Raw genomic sequence first — 26,137 nt, forward strand, 5'->3', positions numbered from 1 at the left:
AGAGGTTAATTTTTCAAAAGGGTAAAGTGCTGAGATGGTGCTTTTAGATTATTCAAAGAGTAATATAAAGTTTTTATTACAGAATCCTACAGGAAAGAGACTAAATGGAGAAATATCTTTTTTTTTTTTTTTTTTTTTTTTTTTTTAATTCACGTAGAGTTTATGTTTATATATATGTACATGATGTTTACATTATGACTTTTTTTTAAATTTTATTACTATTCAAAAATATCGCTATTGACAAGTGTACAAAAATTAACATGTACAAACTTGAAATTAACTCTTATAATTTAACTGGTACATCATTATGAAAAAGCTGATTATAAATTTTTTTTTTTTTTATAAAAAAGGAAATTACTAATTTACTACTTTATTTTTTTTAGTATTAGAATAAGTTAACATGTCCAAATGTGTATTTAATTTTGTCTAAAAATGTGTTTTGTGTGCGTAACGGAAAAAAAATAGTATAAATATGGATGTATGGATGTATGTGTAGATAGGTACATACGTATATACATTCTTATACTTTTATATTTATTAACGAAGGGAAGCCTTCTCGTATTGCATTATTTTTATCTTAAACAGTTATATGAAGTGCGTTTTTGAGCCCTTTTTTTTTTTTTATTCTGCTTCATACTCTTAAATAATCAAATCTTTTGAATATATCTTTGGTATCATTTAGGCGAAATAAAATAAAATAACAAATTAAAAAATATATTTTTTCATGAAATAAAAAATACGTGTTTCAATTTTTTAGCTCAAGTTATGCGTGAAACGTTGAAATAAAAAATAGCACACATCCTTTTTATGTGTCTATATGAAAGGAAAAAAAAAAAACAAAGAAAAAGAAAAGAAAAAAAAGGGCTCTTATACATATTGCTAATTATAAGTGTGCAACATTCATTTTTATGATAATATGCCGTAATGCGAATCGCTTTTATACTCTAATTAGTTATAAATTTACATAGGAAAAAGTATATATTTTTTTTTATTTTTCTTTTTCTTTTTCTTTTTCTTTTTCCTTTTCCTTTTCTTTTCCCGCTTTTTTTTTTTTTTTTTTTTATAATTTTACTTTTGAATAAATATAACATAGATATTATAATGCCAAATATATTGTGATGAATATATTTATTCAGAATTTTTAGGTGGGGGGAGGCAGAAAAATATATGGCCTAGTAGAGATACTTAATGAAGGGGAAATGCATCAAATAAAACATTCATATATGCAATATACAAAGCGTTGGGTAGCAAGGAGAAGGAAGTATAAATATATATAATTATACATATGTATATATATTGAAGCATAGTTAGAGAGTACTTACGAAGGTGATCAGTGCGTATATAAAAAATATTAGTTTTCCATTCTTTATTACTGTTACATTTGTGTTAAAATTGCTATTTGTAGGAATAATTATATAACGAAGCTTATAGAAGTTTAGTTATGAATAGTAATAAGTGTACGTTTCCCTTAGTATTAATGGGATGTAAACATTTTTTTTTTTATTTCATCAATTTTTGATTCATATATGTAGACTGTCCACATTGTACACACACATTTATTTTAAAAAAAGACTTGTAGAATATGAGTACACACATAAAAAGAATTGGCACGGATGCTGCGAATCTGTTAAACGGGTTTGAAGTTATTGCGAACATTAATATCAGGACGACATGACATAATATATGTGTTTCCTTCTCCTTCGTTAAGGAGATAATTTACCAGTCTTTCCTTTTACGATATCTTTTATTTTTAATAAATCTTTAACACATTTGTATTATTGTGCATATGTATAAATTTATATATATATATATATATATATATATATATATATATTTAAAAAGCCCATTATGGGATACAAATGTAGACAGAACAATTACATATATACACATGTAACAGTGACGAAAAAGGAGGGAGATTTTTTCTCAATAAGATTGAAACTCAACATGTACTTAGCAGTTCCGGACGAGTTGGTTCGAATGAGTTGTCACTTTTTTTTTTTTTTTTTTTTCGTTTTAAAAATATATACACATTATGTTATAACTATGTGTCCATTAGCTTTGTAAATAATAGCCCAATTTTCAAATGAAGTGGAAAAGAAAAAAATGCAAGCTCTTTTCCTATATATATATATATATATATATATATGTATAAATATATACATATACAGGTGAAAAATAACTAGGACTGTACATACCAATTTCCGTATGCAACATAAACGTACGTTTAGTAGTTATGTTCTTCCTGTTTTTTTCGTTTTCCTTAAATATTGTATATATAATAATATATTTTTGCTTACTTTCCTTTCTTATTTCTTAAATACCCATTTCCTTTTTACATCCTTCATATGCATATCTATCTATATATATATATTTATTCCTGTTTGTAATTATGTGTACATATGTATAATAAATTTATAACGATGAACTTTTTTTCTTTGCGTTCTAATTACCTCTTTAAGGGTGCAAAGTATTATATGAAAACAAAAATAAAATATTTCAATAAAATACATTTTTAAGGTGTTATATATAATATTTTAAAATAGGAAATACTATTTTTTTTTTTTGTGTGCATAAATTATGTATATGTGACATTCTTTTTCTTATAAAAACTTAAAAAGTTTATTCTTTTAAGCCTTCGTGTGTGTTTTTCTTTTTTCTTTTTTGTAATGTTCAATTTTTTTCTTTTTCTCTTTTTTTTTTTTTTTTTCTTTTTTTCTTTTTTTTTTTTTTTTTTTTTTTTTTTTTTTTTTTTTTTTTTTTTTTTTTTTTTTTTTTTTTTTTTTTTTTTTTCTTGATCATTTAAATATACATTCATATACATAAATAAAAATAATGTAACAAAATTTTTTTCTTTTTGGCGCGTTAAAAAGTGATACACTCCATATTCATATATATATACGTATATTCATACACAATGTATACATGTATATATATTCATGCATATTAATTTATTTATATATATTTGTAACATATATATTTATACAATATTTATTTGTATATATTCATTTGTATATATTTATTTGTATATATTTATTCAAACATGTTTATTCAAACATGTTCATTCATATATGTTCATTCATATATGTTTATTCATATATATTTAAGTATATGTTATCAAAAGTGTTCGCACTTCACTGCTATTTATACATACAGTATTTTATTTTTGCGCATATCAGTACCGGTTAATCTTAGTACTTAAATATATATGTACGTAAAAATTTAATTTTTTTTTTTTTTTTTTGTGTTCATTTATTTTATATACTATTTTTTCTTCCCCCCCATTACAATATAGTATAATATATTATTTGTATACTTAAAATATCAAAAAATATCAGCAGGAAATAAATATGAAAAAATACATAAATGAATATATTAATATCATTATAGTAAGTATTATATATTAGTAATATACCTAAGGAAATAATAAAAAAGAAGGAAAGTACAATTATATCTTTTTTTTTCAAAGTTATGATTAAATAACGAGCATATGTTTTTAAATGTAAAGAAATAATACTGATTTTATTTCGTGCAAAATAAATTCACCAATTAAAAATTTTTTTTTTCATATTTTTCGCCTTTTTTTTTTTTCCATTAATATTGCTTTTTTTCCTTTTTTGCTTATTTTTTTTCGCACAAATGGTATATATATTTTATAAGTATACACATACATTTATATATACACGAATGATATTTACAAATGTATATATACATGTATATATACATGTATATATATATATATATATGTATATATTATGTTTAATACATATAATTTTTTTTTTTTTTTGCACGTAAATACCCTGTTGATAAAATAACATTAAATTTGCATTGTTCATTTTACTTTACCAATTTTTTTGAACCATTTCAAACTGCATAATATAATTTTATATTTGTTTACACTTGTGTTTTAATATACGTATATAATAAGTAACATATATACATACCTTTATTATCATATTTTTGTATGCATATATATATAAAATATAGTAGTAATATATTGTATTAATTTTATACATTTTGAGTATATTTTTATTATTTTTTTTGTCCTTGAACAATATCTTTATTTTTAAAGGAACGTTCTATAAATGAATGGAATCGTTCATAAAAAATGTTAAAGGAAAAAAAGGAAAAACAAGGAAATTTACATGAAGATTTTTACCTTTTAACATATGATAATAATATGTAATATATATATATATATATATATATATATATACTTAAAAAAAAAAAAAATTTCCAAAAATGAGTTATGTTAAATGTATGAGCGTAAATAAAGTGATTCATGAGAATAAACTGAACTTTACGTTCGTAGATTTTTTTATTTATGAAGATAAATGTAAAAGTAAAACAGAATGTAATAATAACGATGTTAATGATAATAAATGGAATAACGAAAAGAGTTGTGAGTACGATGCAGACGCAGACCTAAAAAATGGACAACTGAACGGAAATAATTTTTTTTTATCTCTTATTCACATGTTAAAAAAAAAATATGATTTTTATAATTATTATTATGGAATAATAGATAAGAGCACTTCTGTAAAATTTAATAAGTATAGTATATTTTTATTATTGTTATTATTATTATATAAAAATGCTAATTGTAATAATAATAACCTTTTTTTTAAAATAAGTACGCATAGAGAAGGAAAAAAAGAAGGAGGAGGAAAATTATTAAACAATTGTGCTAAAAAGGATGAAAGAAAGGATTATAATAAAAATTTAAAACGAAGTAAATTTTCCATATGCAAAAATGATAAAAAAAAATTTAATTATAGGGAAAATGAAAATTTCATTTTTTGTATAAAAAGTAGTAAGTGCATAAAAATAAAAAAAAAATATATATATTATAAGAGATCCAGGAAAAAGAAAAATGTATATATACGAACTTTATGCTTAAATAACGTGAAAGAAACCTGTTCATTAAAAAAAAGAGATGAGAATATAATACCATATGGACGTTTTTGGAAAGCAGTTAGTGCATGTAGAAATTTTGTACGTAGGACAACTCACATGTTAAAAAGAAAAAATCTTATGAAGAAATATGTTATATCAGTGTCTTCAATGAATATTTCATATATTAGAAATTATATCAAAGCAAATGATGTATTATTAATTAATCCTGGTTTAAAGGATTTTAATTTAGTAAAAGGGTTTCATGAAGGTTTATATTCTATTTTTAGTTATTCAAGTATATGTACTCAGAATATACATATACCATATTCTTATATGGTAGGTCATTATATATGCAATAACAGGAATATTGTTGATAAGAAAGAGAACTACTTACTACTACATTATGATTATTTGAAGTTTAAAAGAAAAAATGGTATGTTAGACAAACAAAACATATTAATTTTACTGGTAAAAAGATATAGTACGGATGATATTTTTATTTTTTCAAATTGTAAAAATGATGGAAGAAGGGAATTACCGCCAATAGCGTTATACAAGGTTGAAAAGAATGATAGCAGAATAATCTTGTATTGTTCTAATTATAATGAATGTCATTTTAACAGCGTTCGAATGGAAACATTACTATGTTCAAATTTGATGGAAGTAACCGCATTACGGATCGTGGCTATAATAAAGAAAATGGAAGTGAGAGTAATGCAAGTTATATATATATCTCAACTTATCGTTAAAACGATAGTAATAATTATGGCTAAAGTGATGTCAAGAATTATAGAGACAGTTATTGCAACATTTATTGCGACAGTTAAAAGAAGAATCATAACAAAAATGTATGTCGCTGTTCACTCAGAAAATTGTCTTAAATTTGTTCGTAAGTGTAATGTTTTGAACACTACAAAAATGAGTTTTAACAAGAAATATCCTGTCGAACTCTATACGTACGTTAACAAATATAGAAAATTTTATAAATTCTCTGAAAAGAGAAAATACAGTAATAGAATATTTCACACAATATATAGCGTAACAATATTTCACTTGCACAAAAACAGACTAAATATATTATTCCATGATTCAAATAATGTAAATGCAAAAAAAAAAAAGCTAATATTTATTATTTTTTTAATCTACCCTATATGAATATATTATGTATGAAATTAGTATATATAGACAAGGTGGATTATGTAATATATAAATATAACGAAGGTTTAAAAAAAAGCACATATCATCTATGTATTATTTGTCAGTATATTGCACTATTAACAAGTATTAATTTAATGAATAGGGAATTAGTAAGAATACGGACTTGTTTTGAGCGCAGTAATATATTTTTTCCATTATTTTTTATTATATATGGAGCAAGAACTGTGTATTCATGTTATATTTCCTTATTTTTTAATATATGTTCAGCGTATTTAATCAATGGTAAAATTTTAAATTTTCTTGCATTTCTTCGAAGTTTACTAGTTCTTTCGTGTAAATGTACCACATGTAGTGATAACGGTAATAAAAGCAGTAATAATAGTAATAATAATGGAAATCATAAGAGCAATATTGATAACGGCATCAATAGCAGTAGCAAGAGCGGTCGCTGTAATAGTTGCAACGTCAGTCGAAGTAACAGCAGTAGCAATTTTGTAATAATAGCGATATGTAGGATACTCTTTTTTTTTTGTATTATTTTCCATGTTGTTAATATTGTTATGATTTTGATTTTTATTTGTGTTTATTTTATAAAGCATTTTTTATTATTTGTTCTTTTTTTTTTGTTGTTAATGAATAATATTAATTTAGATTTATTTTTTCATTATATAAATGATTTAATCAATTATTTTTCTTTATTGAAAAATAAAGAAGAATCAAAAGATTTATGTGATTTAAAGAATTATTTATGTTATATGTATATTCCTTTTACATATCTTAGTGCATTTATTGAAATTAATTTTATTTGTATTTCGTGTTTATGTAAAAAATATTGGTGTTTATTATATTTTGTAAAAAAAATAAGTAAAAATTCTGTGAATTGTACTACATTAAAAAATTATTGCGTGTTCATAATATTTATTTTTTTTGTAATTTATTTAATATCCGCCATTTTATGTAAATACCTCTTCTTAATACATTTAAATAAGAAGGCTGATATTATATTGTACTATATTTTACTTAAGAAAAGAAGAAAAAATGCACTGCTTATGTTTCCACTACTAGTTAATCGAATCACTTATACAATAGAGGAATGTACGGAAAAAAATTTTAATGAATCCTTTTTATTTTATTATTGCATGATTTGTACAGGCAATTTAATAATTCGACATATGTATAACATTGAAATTAAAAGTAAAAGAAGAAAAAATATACTTGATGAAAATGCTGTATATTTGTTACAATATTTATATTATAATTTATTAATGATGATGTGTGCATGCTTATTTTATAAAAGAGTAAGTGTTAAACTGTATAGTTACATTGATGAAAAGGAAATTACCAAAGAAATGTACAAGTCTATATTTTTCAAGCAAGAATTAAAAGTTGTGAAGAATGAAAAAATGTTAAATAGCAGTTGGAAGAAGGAATATAACAATCGTGCATATCTTTATAATACTGATAGTAAGGATGAGAAAAATGTGGATGGTAGCATTAATAACAGTAGTAATAGCGGTAATAATAATAATATAGGTAGTAATAATAATGGGGATAATAACAATTGGGAAAATAACAATGGGTATTATAATAACAATAATAATAATAATAATAATAATAATAATAATAATAATAATAATAATAATAATAATAATAATAATAATAATAACAATAATAATAATAATAATAATAATAATAATAGTAATAGTAATAATAGTAATAATAGCCAATTGAACGGAGAAGGTAACAGGGATCATCATGATGATGAAGATGGAAAAAAGGGGGAAGGTAATGATGATGATAATAAAAATATTGATGAATATGATGAAAATTTGATGGAAAATCAGAATGGAAAGATAAGAAAAAGAAGGAAAAAAAAATTAAATGACAACAGTAGAAATATTAATAAAGTGAGCAATGGAAAAAAGGGAAGAAAAAAAATGGACCCTATAAATCTAAATCAAGAGGAAAATAATATCTTGATAAACAATTTTTACAATATGAAGGGTATGAATTATATGAATACCATTGGAAATATGAATAATTCCTTTTTATTAAATAATGATATAAAGGACAAATTTTTGAATGATAGCATGAACAAGTCAGATATGAAGGCAAATAATTATCCTAATAAAATGACGAATGAGTTGAATGGCCAAATGGGTAACAACAATATTAATACGTATTTAAACAATCGAGTAAATATATCATATATGCCAAATTATGCTAATCAAAACAGTTCCCTTCCTCATAATATGAATAACAATATTATGTGTTCCATGAACAAAGCAATGAATCACCAAATTAACATGAACAACGGTTTTAGAAATAATATGATGAAAAATAATTTTAATCAAGTAAATAGAATGATGACAAACGTTGTAAATACACAAGTCGGTAATAGTAATATAAGCAATAATATGAATAATTATAGTGTTCATTTAAATCAGCAGAAAGTTAATAATACGAATTCTCTAGCTAGCAGTAAATTAAACTATCATATAAATAGTCAAATGAATGGGAATAATTTATCCATTAATATGAACTGTCATTTAGGTAATACTATGCACAATATGAATAACTCAGTAAGTAATGATATGAATATGCACATGGAGAATAATAGCATTAATAGTAATAGCAATAATAGTAATAGCAATAATAGTAATAATAATAGTAGTAGTGTAAACAATAAGAACAGTATGAATGTGCAACAATTAGGTGGTAAGATGAACATCAACCCACTAAATAGTCATTTGAGCAGTCATATGACCAACAAAATGGTAAACCAATTGGGTCATCAAATGGTTAATCAAATGTCAAATAATATGGCAAATCATATGGCAAATCAGATGAGTAAAACGCTAACCAATCCAATGCATATAAACAACAAGCTGAACAGTGGTGTTAATAATAAAAACGGCCAAGTGGATATAAATTTAAATAATCATATGATGAACCAGATTAATAATTATATGGTGAACCCAAATATGAACCGAGGTGCATTACCGAACAATATGAGTCATGGAAATTTACCGAGTGCGATGAGTACAAATAAAACGAAAGACACTGTTATTAGTAACAATATGTTTAGAAATAATAAAAGATTACGTGATTATTTAATGAATAATAATAAAGTAACTCAGAGCAACCTAACTCAGAATAATATGGTAAAGGAAGATTTAAGAAATAATAACATGATGAGTATTAATATGATGAACCCGAATATCGTCAGTATGAATGGAATGAGCAACATTAATAATTATAGTGGTACGAATAATATTAGCAGTATGAATAATATTAGCAGTATGAATAATATTAGCAGTATGAATAATATTAGCAGTATGAATAATATTAGCAGTATGAATAATATTAGCAGTATGAATAATATTAGCAGTATTAATAATAATAGCAGTATGAATAATAATAGCAGTATGCATAATAATAGCAGTACGAATAATATTAGCAGTACGAATAATATTAGCAATGTTAATAGCATGAATAGTATGCATTCAATGAAGTTTGCGGTTGAAAAATACCCAATGAATAAAATGATGCAAAATAATAGTATTAGCAGTATTTATCACCACAACAGAAACAACAGCAGTGGATGCAACAACAGTATTAACAATGTCATGGGTAGAGAAATGAATAACGGAATTAACAACAATATGGGGTTAATGAGTTATTCGAATAGGAACAATTTTATGAATAAGAATATGAAAAATATGAAGTTGGAAAATTATGGATATGATCATATGTCGATAAAGAACGAGCAAATGACACAAGCAGATCCACTACTTACAAACATGAATAATGCAAATGCCATTAATAATACAAAGATTTTATTAAACAGTAATAAACAGTACGAGAAAATGCTTAATGGTAATTATATAATGAATGAAAGCAACATCATTAACAACAACTGCAGTAACAACATTCCAGCTATTCAAGTAAAACAAGGTGCTGGTTCTATTAGCAACAGTATTAGCGGTAGTAACGTGGACATTGATAATATCGGCAGAAATAGCATTACGAATGAGGATAAAAACGTTAGCGGAAACAGTGGAGGGAATAACTACAACTACTATTACAATTGTAACAATACTCTTAATAGCAAAAAGAAAGACAAGAATAATCTGAAGAACGGGAAAGACGAGGATTTAAATAACAGTCAAAATTTAAGAAGCGTTAAAATTAACTGGAGCAAATATGATAACATTTTTAAAAAAATAAACTTAGAAAAAAATTATGAGGGTCTTATAAATGAAGAAGATAATATGTCAGATGCTGATATAATGGATAAAACAGATGTAGATGAAAAAGTGGATTGTGCGTATAATGATTTATTAAATATAAACTTTAAAACATTTATTCGAGATTACAATGAGGTGTTGGATAAATTGAATTTAATTAAATTAAATGATAAAAATAGTTTTAAAAATAATGCATACACACAATTATATGAAGATATCTTTTTAAATATAGAAAAATTTTTAGATATATCACAATTAAAATATGAAAATAATTTTACTCATACTAATTTTTATAAAAATAGCTTAAGTTGTAATAAAAGATGTAATAGTAGTAATGCTTGTGATAGTGGTAATAATAATAATAATAATGGCATAGCAAAAGTAGCACAAGATTCTAATCTTGTTGGTAAATGTAAGGCTAGCGATGCATCGTGCAAAATTATGGTAAATAAGAATAGTAAAAGGGTGAACATAGTTGATGATGATAACAGTACAGGTAAGTTTAACTTTTTTCAAAGTGTATCAATGAGTGCAAATAATAACAACCTTTTCGAGGAATTATTAAAAAAAAAGAAGCACTTTGATGAAATAAGCCTAAAAAACAATATTTTGGATTTACCTTGTGAAAGGAAGAAGGGAATAACGAGTATAAGCGAGTTCGTGGATAAAAATGTTTGCCCTAGTAGCATCCCGTTATCCACGGCAATGAACGCGATGCAGAGTCAAAGCTTTGATTACAACAATGTTCACGGTAATTATAGGAATAATGATAGCAGTAATTATAACAACAATGAGGAGTGCGTCATAGCAGTCAGTCGTAACAAGGAGATAGACCATATAAATGAAAACAACAATGTCAGTGTAGCTAAAAGGAATTGTAGCGAAAATAAAAATGCAGAATATCAAAACCTATTTATAGAAAAAATATTATCAAAAAAATATAGAACGTATTCCATAAATGAATTTGTAAATGTGGACCTAAATGATGATTTACAAGAATTAGTTCGGTTATATAAAAAGAATTTATGTTGCAATATGATGAGAATTCTAAAGAAAAGGATAAAGTACAAAAAGCAGAATGACTGGTTTGAAGGTAGAAGTAGTGGTATAAGAAGATTGTTAGGAGGAAAAAGACGAAAAATAAAAAAACATGAACTGTTTGGAAAAAAAAAAAAAAAAAAAAAAAAAGACAAAATTGTTAAGTAAACATGAAAAACTTGATATGAATAAGCAAGTGCAGTCCAATGAAGAATTGAAAGATAAAATGAATATATCGTTAATAGATGACATAAACAAAAATGATAATATAAATGATAATATGAATGTTAATAAAAATTTCCATGAAAAGAAAAATATTTCTACGGATAATACGCACAAACCACTCTTTTCCTTTAGTGCAGGATGTCCAAGAAAGAAAAAACAAATGGATGATACCATTATTAAGGATAATGTTAATGATAGTATAAAATATGACAACAACAGTTATGCTTCTTTAAATGCTCAGATATTTGAAACCAAGTTAAAGAATAATTTGGCCCTTGTGGAGGAAGAATTAAATGAAAATAATTTAGCAGCTAATTGTGTGAAGAAAGTTAAGATAAAAATGGAGGATGAAGATAAGGCAGAAGTAGAAATGGGTTCAGAAAAGGAGGCTTACGTAGATACAAACGAATATGCTACTAATAGTGTTAATAATAAGATGTCAAACAAACATTTTTTTAGTTTTTTTCAAAACAGAGGGAAACCATTAAAGCATTGTGAGGAAGAAGATGTAAATAAAAGCAATATTGCTTGTAGTGAAGATAAGAAGAAGGAAAAATATAATGATGACATAAATGTATATATTGAAAAGGAAAGTATGAGAGGAGATTTTACACGAAACAATAAAGAATTTAAAGGAAAGATAAAAATACAATCCTTTAATTTGTCAATTGTTAGATATAAAGATAAAATATGTGAAGATAGAAGGAGGAGAGTAATGAATAATTATAAAGAATCAATGAACATGAAATACAAAACTAATGCAATTATAGATTTTGGGGAGAAAATTGTTTGGATTACGATCGAATTTAATAACTTAGATACGTTAAGAGATATAAGAAATAATAATTTAATTTCTAATTATTTGAAGAGTATAGAAAATATGAACGAGTCAGAAATGATGTTTGAGAAATATATTACAGATGAGATGAAGAAATATAAAAATTTGAAAATAAAGTTTTATAAATTCTTGAGTTATTATGATTTTGTTTTTTTAAAAAATAGGTTAAATTTTGTTATGATAAAATATAAAAAGAATGATATAAATGAGAATAAGAAGCTTGTATATAATGATGTATATAAGGAGTATATGAACACTACTACTACAGTGTCATATCCTAAGGGTGATCTAAAAATTAATGAGTGTGATGTTGGGAAGGAAGTTTTATTTGAGACTATGGACAAGATAGTAGGTCTAAAAGGGACGATGAATAGTTGTTCGTTGAATGAAAGTATTAACTGTGCATATGGAAAAACAGACATATTAAACGATACTAAAGATTATAATTTGCAGAAAGGTAGTGGTATAATCGAAATAGCAAATGGAAGGAAAATGGATTCTTATGATTATTCTTCTAGGAATAGTCCGTTATATGAAGCAAAATGTATACTAGACGGTGTCGTTAAGGTGGAGGAATACTCGGAATGTGTTGGAAAAAAGAACCTTATTTTAAGGAATGATAAAGAAAACCATATAAAGATGGAGCGGAATAGTATGAACGAAAAGGATTACTCACACATGACTATCACAAATAGTGAGCATAAAGAAGCTAATAAGCTTAATCAAATAACTGAGAAAGAAAAAGAAATGAAGAATAAGACAAAGAAGTATATGATGAAAAGCAATTTAAATAGAGATATATCTCTCTTTCCTTTGATAGATAAGAAAAAATTAAATTCTTTTATTAACCTCAATTTAAATGTAGGTGTTAAAAATGAACATGTTGAAAGTGTGGAAAATGGTGGTAGGGGAGAGATAAACTTTCTTACCGATTATTTGAATAGAGGAATGAAATTAGAAAAAGCATATTTTACAAAAATGGGACTAACGGGGGGAGTAGGAGCAACAACAGCAGCAACCATAAGTGCGGCATCTGTTGGTTGTTTTGCTGAAGGGCAGGACACCATAAAAAATAGTATAAACAGTGATAGGTGTTACAATTATAATAATTCTGTACTAATAGATAACTGCTTATGGTCTAACAACCCATACTTATTTAATATTTTTGAAAAATATTATTTAATATTAAAGATGCAGAAATATATACTGCAGTATAAGCACTACTCAACAAATAATATAAAAAGGAAAATAAGCTCAGAATCTAATTTTGATTTGTATTCCAGTTCTCATTCTTTTAATTGTTTGTCAACAACAAATTTAAGAGGCCGAAGAAGAAATATAAAAGGAAAAGAGGAAAAATTAATTGAAGCTATTATTCTTTATAAAAATAATAAAAAGATGTCTAGCCGCAAAGGAGGGGAAAGCCTCGGATTTAATAGCAACGGTACTGCTCCGAGGAAAAGAATGAGAGCTGCAGGTGCATCAGTCAACACGGGAAATAAGGACAATGCTAATAAAACGTTCATGGTGGAGGGTAAGGAAACGTTAATGCTAAATGGTAACAGTAACAATAGTAATAGTTATAATAGCAATAGTAATAACAACATGACGAACGTGTCGACTGTACGAAATATGAACGTTGTAGAAAATAAAGACAGAAAAGAAAATATCGAATTTATGCTTTCAAAAGAGGGAGAAGGGAATGGACTATTTAATAGCATCTCTCCTGATGATTCGTCCGCCAAATTATGCCATTATAGTAATAGCAATTTTAAGGAAATTAATAAAACAGAAAGCCCCAACAAAAGTCATTTAGATGAGGATGGTATATCCATGAATATATCAAAGGAAGAGAGTGATGAACTAATGAAAAGCAGTCGGTACGTGACAAAGTATGAAGATGATGATGAAACAGTTTTTATGGGGAATTCGCTTAGAAGCAGTAATCAAATGGAAGCAGATATGGTGGAAAATGATAACAGCATAGTTTGTAATAATATGAAGAAAGATGTTAAAATGGTAAAGCAAACCCGAATTAGTAGCAACAGATCATATAATAGGAAAAATTATGCTTCGCTAGTAGGCACAAAGAAAGAAGCCAATTATGTTAAGGAGGAAGCAGAAGATGCAAATACGAAAAAGAGAAGAGGAAGGAAGAAGGGGAAAAAAAGAGGTAGAAAAAAGGGAGTAAAAAATAAAATTAAGATGACCGAAGAGAATGGTAATAACAATAATAATGGTGTTACTTACGTAAATAATAATGAAAATATTATCGGAAATAATATCGGTAGTCATAGGGAGGGTAGACAAAGGAGCAAATCAGCAAAAGAACGAGATGGACAACAGGAAAAGGACGAAGGAAATGAAGATGAGTTACATAAGGAAAACGAAATATTAGAGAGTGAAATTGTACCGATTGATAAAGATATTGTAATAGATTTATTATGTGAAGAAGAGAAGTTAATAGATAGTTATATAAACAATTCTCGCTTTGTGGACAAAAATTTGATATGTTTATTATTATATATGAACAATGTTCAGAAAAAGTTAAGTTGTATTTGTAATAAATTATTAAAGAAAGTTATAAAAGAAAATAAAATGCCAATGCGAATTAGTGATAATATTAAAAAGAGCGATGAAATAACATATAAATATATAATGTTTGAAAGGTGGAATCAGTTGAGATATTCTCTTTTTTATAATATGAATCTTATTAACAATACATTCGCTGCATGTGATAGTAGTAATGGTATTAATAATAGTAGTATCAGTGGTAATAATATTAATTGTTCTCAACAAGTGTACAAAAATATAAAAATAAACACTATATTTGATCTGCATAAATTCGCCCTTAAATATAAGAAGCAGAAATTGCCTCCTTTTGAAAATAGTGTATTTTTAAAATATAAAATACATAAACAGAATAGAACTTCAATTGTAAGTGAAAATAATGATGTTGATTATGTCAACTACGTGAACGAAGAGGAACAACTAGCTACATTTCGTAATGATGAAGACAAGTTTTGTGGATTTTCAAATAACACGGACTTGAATATAACCCCCGCCTTTTCCTATTGCTGTGTATGTTTTAATGATGATTATAACAGCATGCAAATAAGTGAGCAGGGGGAAAATGTGCAGGCATTGTCAAGGAACAATTCTCTGCAGAATTCCGCCACTGAGAAAAAAAATGCAGACATTAATGCATATACAAATGTGGATACAAGTGTATATGCAACTGCATCGGTAAGCGAGAAACTGAAAGAAGAAATTAATGGTAGGAAAGTCGACATGTTAAGAGATGTTGAAAAAGACAGAGCTGATGGTACACGTGTAAAAAGTGAGATCAGCTTGAGGAAGGAGCAAAATAGTTATAATAGTAATGGTAATAATATGCCAGAATTGAACTTTCGCGTAGGAAAGAACAATGCGCAGGATGCACTTCATATGGCTGGTTTGAACACAGGAAATACGCAAATCGCCAAGGGAGTATCAACTACTGTTGACAAAAATAAAAAGGACGAAGGTAAGGATGGTGATGGTATTAAGAAGAACGATGCAAACGATAGAAATATAAAAGATATGAAGGATAAAAAGACAAATAGTAATAGTGTGGATATGTCTGTAATTGAGTTAAATGTTAAGAGCACGCGAAATATGATGGTGAGATGTAGTAGATGTTATATACATGTTCATAAATTTTGTTATATTTCTACAAAAAAATCAGATGATAATATTTTGATCAATTCACAAAATAATACATCAGCAAATAATAATAATGAATGGTTATGTCAAAGATGTGAATTTGAAAAGAAATCTTTGGGAAATAATTATTTGTACTTATTTGGTAACAATGTTAAATGTTATATATGTATAGAGAGAGGTGGAGCATTTATTCAGATGAGTAATAGTAGTAATATATTTGTTCATACCTTCTGTGCAATGTTTTGTGTTCCTGATTTATTGGTTAATACAGATGTACATCTAGACAATTTTGATGAATTTTTAAAATTAAATAATTTGTCATTAATGCATGAAATGTTTTCAATTTTTCAAAAAAGGAAGAAAAAAAATTTGCTCAAAAGAAAAGGAGTAGCAAACTGGCAGGAGGAGAAGTCTCACGGAATTGGTAAGAGAGAGGTAGCCTATAGAATAGGATGTAACCACACATCAGCGATTAGTGATGATATATATAAGAATAATAAATATTCAACAAAAAATGAAAATATTCGAAATTTTGATGAGAGTAATAATAAAAGTAGTAGTGTAGTATGTTTTAATACCGTATGTGAAGATAATGAAAACATAACTACTTTTACTAATAACAGGAGTAACTGTGCTACTTCGAATTTATCCCATTCGAAGGAGGACGTCCTGGTAGAGGGGAATAACATAATTACGATTGAAAATACTGTAACTTCCACAGATAAGTGTAAAAACAAAAACAGATCGTTGAACTCCTTTTTTGCAAAAGGTTATATTTCGAATGTAGGAAAGAGCAGAAAAAACAATATGCAGGACGATGTATTAAAAGGAAGGGGCACCAAAATTTACGACTTCTTTTCCTTTATAAAAAGGGATGATAAAAAAAGGACCAATGAAAATGCGAGTGATAATGATAATAATTTGAAAAAACAAAAGAGAATAGCATCTAATGAGAAGTTGTTAGAAGGAGCAGAATATGGAACGAATGCAGCTTCGTTGTATGGAGGAAATGTTACCAATTATTATATATCCAGTAAGGGTATTAACCAGAACGGTAGCACGAATGGTAGGGGTAGCACGAATAATGGGGTGGATGCGGTAAATATTGGGGAATGTAAACAAATGAGTGCACAATTACTGTTCGAAGGAACTGATCTGCAAAGCAGAATCGGGACAGAAGGGAATGGAAGTATGCATCCTAACAAGAATGGGGATGATATAGGGCTAAAGGTTGAGAAGGAAAAGGCTGGTGCGTGGGGAAATATCAAAGGGGGACAAACACTTAGCAAGAATAGTAATAATAACGTCAATCACAATAGCTGCAACAGTGAAGATAATATCGTTGTAGAGAAGAACGAACATGTTTCCTCTGACTGTGAGGATGATGATTGCTCTTCTCATTTTTATTCGTCCACATCTTCTTCATTTTTTTCCAAAATCTCCGAATGTTCGGAAGCAAGTGCATCAGAGAGGAGTAGAGATGGGTTAAGAGTCTGTACGGAGAAAAAGAAGGAGTTTCAGAATGAACTCAATGTGCTGAACGGGTTGAATAGGAAGAACACGCAGAATAGGCAGCATAAGCAGAGCAATCGAATCAAACGGAGTAGAAAGCTGGACATGGTAGACTACATGAAAGCACCCTACATTTTAAATGGGTATAAAAAGGAAATTACCAAATGCGATGTTTGTTTAAAGACGAAGGGAATTTTTCTTAAGTGTCAAAATATAAGGTGCGAAAAATATGTGCACCCGTTATGCGCATTTATGTGTGGGTTGTATATTAAGTGCAAAAATTCAAATAAAAAATTTCTAAAATTTCAAAATAGGATTGATTATTGTTTTCCGCGTATCTTTTTTTTTGTTAAATGTATTTTTCATTCTGTTAAAAAATGTGGAGTTATTAATATATATGATCAGATAATTAAAAGGAGGACAAAATATTTAAATAGGGATCTTTATCCAAATATCTATGAAAATAATAAAAAAGAAAGAAAACCTAAAAATTCGCTAAAATATAAAGTCCGTAATAGTTCAAGTAATTCATATAATAAGAAAGGAGATATTTACGAAATTCTAGCCTTCAATTTTAATTATTTAGACCCATATCAGTATAATTTTTTTCTTCTTCCATCCACTGATTATATTAAGAATAATATTTGTTTAGTCTGTTTTACTTCTCATAAGAAAAAACAATTATTGTATTGTAAATATTGTAATATGTGTGTGCACAAAACTTGTTATCTAGTTGACTCAACTTCACTTGAATATCATTTTTACAGAAAAAAAAAAAAGGTGTATACATTATTAGTACATACAAAGGAGCAAAAAATTAAAAAATTGATTGTTCAAATTAAAGAGAAGAAGAACACTTTGAGGAGAATGCTCTATGACCAGAATAATGTTAGTAGCGCGGAGTCGGTAAAAAAAAACAATACTATAGGTGCTGTATATGGTGTAACAGTTAATCGAATAACTGCACAGTTTGGAGTAGGGAGTGATGTATCAAACGGTGTGCGAGACGATGTACTTCAATATACGGTACACACGCCAGAGGGTGAAAAGAACGTGGCTACACAAAATGGAAATGCATGCAGGGATATCATTGTGGAGGAAAATAGAAAGATGAACAGCAAAAAGTTGGAGATGGAAAAGCGGGAGAAGGAAGATGGTCCTAGTGGTAACAAAGAAACCATGGAAGCTTTTGATGAAAATGTACGCATTATTACTAATGCACCAGTAAATACTGCTGTCCAGGGTGTAAACGACTCAGTTGTAGTAAACGAGATTACGAATTTGCAATCTTTAGGAGAAGATAAAATGGTTAGTAGTATGGGCATAATAAATATGGTGGCAAATGAGATAAAGGAGGGTGAAAAAAATAATAGACACTCTGACGATAGTAATATAGCGGTTCCTGTTGATGATAAAATGGGAAGAGGTGAAGATACTGAGGAGAAAAGAAGCGAAGTTGTTGAGAAGGAAAGAATGTTTAAGGAACTAATACAAAACGAAATTAACAATAGTTTATACACAGCTGAGCATTACCGAAGTGTAGATGTTGTTCGTAAGTTAAAAGAGTTCAATAAAAGATACAATTATAGTTGTCATAATTTATGTCCGAAGTATTTAAACGAAGAAGAAAAATGCCTTACTGATTTAGAAGATATTGATGAAAAGAAATTGTTTGTTTGTGATTTGTGTGCAAATAATTATAGCTATGAAAATGTGAACTGTATTTTATGTAGTAGGAAGGGGGGAGCTATTAAAATAATAAAACTTAGTGAGTACATGAAAATAGACAAGAATAAAAATAAGAAAAATAATTTCTTGAAACAAGAAAAAGATTATGTATTTGTACATATGCAATGTGCATTATTTGCTCCTCAAATTATTATACAGGATATAAATGAAGAGTATTATCAGATTTATAATTATGATAATTTTTCTATGATTGATTATGATGAAAAGGTATTTATGAAAGAGAAAGATTTTCAATCCGACACGGAGATTAACATTTTAAATAAAGATTACCACCATGATGAAAAGCAAAGTTTACTTAACGAGTTTTTTTATAAGCAGTCGACATATGCTAGTTTTTTCAAAAATGAGGGGAAAATTCCACACAACGAAAAGGGGGGGATAGTAACTGCGTGTTATGGAGTTAGGGGAAGCAACAGTGGCGTTAGTAATGGGGAAAGAATTGGAGGAAATAATGGGGATAATAATAATCGCGTTGTTTGTCCAAAGAGTGCGAATTGTAGTCAAAATAACAAGGGGTACACAGAGGGGTCAGAATATGGCCATTTATCAAGAGGAGAGAGTAAAGAAGAAGAAGAGAGAAATAGAATAGGAGGGGAGGATATAGTAATTGGGATGGATACACATGTACGCTGTTCTACTAGTATCGTTGATGAGAAAAACATATTAAATAATAATATGATGGAAGAAAGTCAAGTGAATCCATGTGTAAATCTCAATATGGACAACATTCACGCAGAACAAAAAATAAAGAAGAAATTAAGTTTTGTTACTAGAAATGAAAATTATGTAAATGATGGAAATTCCCCTGTTTTAATGAACAAGGAAAAAAACGATTGCCAAGTGACTGCGATAAATGTTTATGAAAAGAACTACCCGAAGGTTAGAAATTTCCCCTCCATTTATGGAAACAATATTAGCGGTATTAATAATAGCGGTAATCACATCAGCGGTAATCACATTAGCGGAAATAACAATAGCAGTAGTGGAAGTTTCAGTTACAACAGTAAGGCAAAAGGAGGCAATTTAGTTTTATATAAAATAGATAAGTACTCAAGAAGAGTGAAAAGAAGTAAAGATCACCATCATCCACCTTATGGAAAAGGGAGAAGCAGTAGTTTAAATGATAAAAGTAAGAAAGCAGTGGGAGGAGTATCAGGTGTAGCAGCAGGAACAGCATCAACATTGTGTGGAAGGAAGACTAACTTATATTACTATAATTTGAATAGAAAAAAGAATAACTATAAAATAATAATCAAGGATAAATTAAAAAAATTCTTGAATAAAAACACATGTTACATTTGTAATTTGACATATGGTTATACACATAAATGTATAGAAAATACATGTACTCAATATTTCCATATATCCTGTGCCCGTGTTCATAAATTATTTTTTGAGTATGATTACAATTTTTTTAAAATGCATCCAAATGCAACAACAAATATAGACATATCAAAGATACCGAATTATATTATATTCTGTGAGAATCATTCAAAAATTAGAAGAAGAGTAAAACCATCCATAAAACTGTTTTCTAAGTTAAGGTCTTTCCTTGAATTAGCTCGTATTATTGTAGATCAGGTAAAAAAAAGAGAAGATATAAAAAATGCTTGGATAAAAGAGAGATATAATAAGTTTTTAACAATAGATGATCATAATAATTATGATCATACGAAAAGTATTCAAGAACAAGAAGGTAGAAAGAGTACATTATTTCTTGATGATAATGGACACCCGAATTATTTAATGATGAATAGTAATAGTATGGAAGCATATAACCTAAAAAGTGATTATAACATACTACATAGTAGTAATTATAACAATAGTAATTATACTAATGGTTATAGTAATAATAATAATAATAATGGGGAGGATGGAATTGATATGATTATTTGTAAAGACTTTCCGGATGCAAATTATCAACACACATTTCCTTTTGCTCATAGAACTAATAACATGCTAAATGAAAATGGTGTAACGATGAACAATGACAATGATATAACAACTAATAATGAAACTAATGTGCTTAATAACGATTTACCTCCTCGGGGACAAGTAGTAGAGGATAATAAAAATAAAAACATAAGGGAAAATGGAACTAGGGATAATTGTTCAAACATACAATACGAATCATCAGTAGGTTACAATATGGTGAAAAATGAAAGAGATGAAAATAACAGCATAAAGGAAAATATTATGAATGGATTGCCTAGTGTTCAGATGCAGGTGAAGTAATAGAGTAGGTCCAACATTTTTTTTGGAGCGCCAATACCAGCGGTAAAAAGACGCAAACAAGAACGCTAACGCGAACATAAACACGCGAAAAAGCCTACTCACGGAACGTATTGTATTCATTTTTGTAAGCATATCCACCATCACCCCCCCCTAACATACGCACACATGTTTTATTTAATATATAAATACACGTTAGTTGATGCATGGGCTTAATTTCTCGAACTTTTGTGAACTTATATAAAAAAGGTAATTATATATTTCTCGTTTGTTATTCTTGTAAATATCAAAAGAAAAAAAAAAAAAAAAAAAAAAATTTATATTCCCATGGAGAGGCTGGACATTCGTACATACTTACATTTACGTTTGTGCAGACATATTTTATGTATTTTTTTTTTTTTTTTTTTTTTTTTTTTGTTTATTTTACCATATATTTACATAAGTACATATGAATGTAAGTTTATGTATGTATTCACGTAATTGTCTTTTTGTCATAACTTCTTTCATCATTTCTTGATCAATAAAATTATGAAAAAACAGCAGCAAGCATGTATTATTCTGAAATGCTTATATAATATGAATATGTAAACTTGCTTAACGAATGAAAGCAAAGGTAAAATCTTTAAAAATATGCTAAGCTTTGTTTATAAAAATTGATTGTCCTTCTTGTTTAAAGAATAATGTTTTTACTTCATTTTGCTCCATTTTATTTTTTTTTGAAAATGAATAGCATTTTTTATCATTATTATTTTTACTGTAATGTGATTTTCAATTGCACACACACAAAAAAAAAAAAAAAAAAATTCCAATATTATTGCATATTTAAACTAAATTCAACTAAAAAATTTTTTAATAATGTATTAATTTTTAACTTGTGTTTAATTAAAAAAATATAAACAAGTTTTGTATTTAAAAAAAGAAAAAAAAAAAAATTGAACGAAGAAAAGAAAAAAGGAATGGAACCAGGAATGGAGCCATGAATGAACCAGGAATGAACCAGGAATGAACCAGGAATGAACCAGGAATGAACAAGGAAAGAAATATGAAAATAAATAAAAATATGTCAACAAGATGACTTTTTAAAACAATAAGAGGCACAAAACAAAGGTATGATGTGATCATGCGACGTGACAAAAAGGCAAAGAGGCGAAAGTGAAAAAATGAAAAATGGCGAAAATGCGAACATATAAAAGTGCTTATACACATATATATATGCATGCATATACATGCTGATATCACAACAAAAAAAAAAAAAAAAAAAGAAATAGAATTAAAAAAACAAATTTAAACCAATATACACAAAAGTTAGAAATGACAGTAATGACAGTAAAGAAAGTAACGACAATATCAATGGTAACAGCAGTAAAGATAAGGTGGATACATAAATGTTCCTGTTTATTCCTATTTGAGGGGAAAGACATAAGCTGTGCTCCATACGAGTTTTTTCCCTATTCAACTTCGGTATCGTCATAGGTATCTGAGGCATCCTCGTAGGCTTGTCTGCAGGGCTGCCAAATGTGTAGAGTGTTATCTTCGCTGATGGAAGAAATCATCTGATTAGAAGGGAAAAAAAGAGGGGTAATACATACAAATGTATGTAATATATGCAAATATTTATATACAAAATATTGGACGCCTTTTGATAATGCTATCAATGACATGTGAGCGGGAATGTACGAAGATGCATATGTATTTATGTATCATGCAAAAATCTCCTCTCAATTTGGCCTGTGCTCCAAAAATTGTGTACCATCGAATAAGATGAGTTCAATGAAAAATCCAGAATATTCGAAGAGTGCCCCCCATGAATGAATATCAATTCTGGTGGTCCATCTTGAGAATCTTCATACGTTTGTTCTATACCGATTTTATTGGTATCAAAAAAGTAAATATATTTGTCACTAGATGAAGAGGATAAAATACCTGGTTGATATTTATCCCACTGTAATTTAATTATAGTTTCTTTTTGTGAAATAATTCTATGTAAAGATTTATTAGTAAAACGAATATCCCATAAATCAATTTCTTTATTTGTTCCACCTGTTGCAAATATATTTTTATTATGTGGATTTACATCAATTGAATTAAGTGTACAGTTAGTAGCTTTTATTGAACTTACTACACTTTTATTACGTATATCATATATATTTATATGTCCATTATCTGACACGGTTAGAACATTATTATCTTTCCAACAACAATCTTGTAAAGGTACATTATCATTAAAAAATTTGATCACAGGATGAACTACTCCTTTATTACTACTATTATATGATGGTGAGACTGTACATCCCCCCCCTCTCCCTCCTCCTCCTCCTCCTCCTCCTCCTCCACCAAAACTACTGGAAGAAGTAGTATAGGGACCACCTATACCAGTACCTGCACTTGTACAAGTAGCACCTGTACTGCCAGAATTTATATCCCATATACATAAATATGAATCATCTGCACAGGATGATATTAAATTATTTTCACTATCCCATTGAATACCCCATCCTTGATATAAATGACCTTTTAATGTATAATCAAAATTAACAATAGTATTATTTTTTAACTCATTTTCTTCATATTGATAATTACCTAAATTTAAAATGTTTATGTTCCCATCAGATGAAAAACATGCTATCACATCTTTATTTTGAGGACTACAACTTATCTTATTTATTTCGCATTCGTGGTATATTTTATTTTTCATCTTAAAATTCTTATTCGTATCATTGCAAAAGTTATGTCGAAAATCGTTTATCTTTTCGTAGTAGAAACTCGCGTGTGACAGTTCCTCGCTCGGCAGGCTCACCTGCACACAACAGGGAAAAAGAAACAAAAAGTAAAAGAAATTTAGCAAAAGGGGGAAAATTCAAACAGAAGGGGAAGAAATCAAGCAAAAGGGGGAAAATTCAAACAGAAGGGGAAGAAATCAAGCAAAAGGGGGGAAAAAACATATAAAAACCTTGAAACTATTCAAATGAACATCAATATGGGTTAGAAAGTACAGTGATAAGCATGCAAATGGACAATATAGAAGCACACATCTGGTTTGTGTTTCTCACTTTTATCTTTCATTTTATCTCTTTTTCCTTTCCTTACTTCTAAAATTAATATATAGTTATTTTTCTCGGTAGTATATGTTCCCATTATCAAATCTTGATAGTAAATATCTTCATCGTTTCTGTTATTGTAAATGGAGAAAAGCGGGTACAAAAAGATGGGTTGGAAAAAAGAAAAGAAAAGAAAAAAAATAAGTGTTGCTGGGCGAAATTCAAGTATGTGGAGAGAGTATTTTATGCAAATGCTCATGTGAGTGCACATCAAAGTACATATGTATACGTGTGTGCTCGTGTTCGTTCGTGCATCACTGTGTGTGAATATATGTATGTGCACATCTTCGCGCTCGGATGTCCCTACTTGCACACATTCGGTATCCACTCGATAAATAGGGAGGGCCACTCACACGTGTATATCATAATTACATTGTAAAGTAAAATGGTATTATACTGCCAATACTTGTAGTTATCTACATTTGAGTTTAAGTAATTATGTTGAGTTTCCTCATTCTGATTATTTACATCATTTAAGCTGTTCAGGTTATTTGACTGCCTTTTCATTTTAATTTTACTATTACACATGTATATCTTAATATACTCCCTAATTGCCCATGCAATAATTTATTTTTTAATGCATTAACGAAAAAAAGAAAATTTTTTAAAACTCGCTAACACGTGTATTATATAATATATATATATATGTACATATACAGTACGTACATGTTTGCACATATGTACGTACAAAAAAACGTAAACACGTACATATATATACATACATACATACATAAATACATATATACATACATATATACATACATATATACATATATACATAAATACATATATACATAAATACATATATACATAAATACATATATACATAAATATATATATATATACGCGTGATGTACGTATACACAAATGTAACTTTAAAAAAAATATTTTATTAGGCTGTTTTTCAAATTTTAATTTTTTACATATTTTACAGTTCAAAAAAAAAAAAAAAAAAAATATCACTTTCAAAAATTCTAAAAAAATGGTATATTTCTTTAGATTTTTACTCATCGTGAAGTTCGTAAAAAATTAATTTTTTTATGTTCTACAGTTGCGTAATAATAGCAATAAAGATAATATGGGATGTATATTTTAAAGTATACCCAAATTTACTTTGTTCCTTCACTAAGTTTTTAACTGTTTAAAATTAGTTCTTTTTTAACTTCATGTATAAAACGAAGATATGAAAATTTTACACATAAAAAGGCTAAATAGGATATGTACATAAATATATACTCCTATACTGCTTCATATACGTATATTTATATACATATATTTATATACGTATATTCATATGCATATATTTATGTACTTATATCTATATACCTATATTTATATACGTATATTCATATGCATATATTTATGTACTTATATCTATATACCTATATTTATATACACATATTTATATGTATATATATATAATATATGTAATATATATA

General features: G+C 27.4%; 2 protein-coding genes across 2 annotated transcripts; one reads left to right on the forward strand and one right to left on the reverse strand.

The window, feature by feature from the left end:
* Nucleotides 1-4,239: 4,239 nt before the first annotated feature.
* On the forward strand, nucleotides 4,240-22,985 carry MKS88_004906 (PHD finger protein PHD2; the record flags this gene model as incomplete). The annotated part of the gene is made up of 5 exons (XM_067218120.1): nucleotides 4,240-5,902; nucleotides 6,319-6,561; nucleotides 7,204-11,419; nucleotides 11,505-21,599; nucleotides 22,910-22,985. 5 exons carry the CDS (start codon nucleotides 4,240-4,242, stop codon nucleotides 22,983-22,985), a joined length of 16,293 nt encoding a protein of 5,430 aa, XP_067071285.1.
* Nucleotides 22,986-23,048: 63 nt separating this feature from the next.
* Nucleotides 23,049-25,205, reverse strand: MKS88_004907 (histone-binding protein RBBP7; the record flags this gene model as incomplete). The annotated part of the gene is made up of 4 exons (XM_067218121.1): nucleotides 23,049-23,153; nucleotides 23,351-24,397; nucleotides 24,631-24,769; nucleotides 25,006-25,205. The coding sequence occupies 4 exons, from the start codon at nucleotides 25,203-25,205 to the stop codon at nucleotides 23,049-23,051; spliced, it is 1,491 nt and encodes a 496-aa protein (XP_067071286.1).
* Between the last annotated feature and the right edge of the window lie 932 nt (nucleotides 25,206-26,137).

The sequence above is a fragment of the Plasmodium brasilianum genome, chromosome 13 (genome assembly GCF_023973825.1).
Source record: "Plasmodium brasilianum strain Bolivian I chromosome 13, whole genome shotgun sequence".
NCBI lineage: Eukaryota > Apicomplexa > Aconoidasida > Haemosporida > Plasmodiidae > Plasmodium > Plasmodium brasilianum.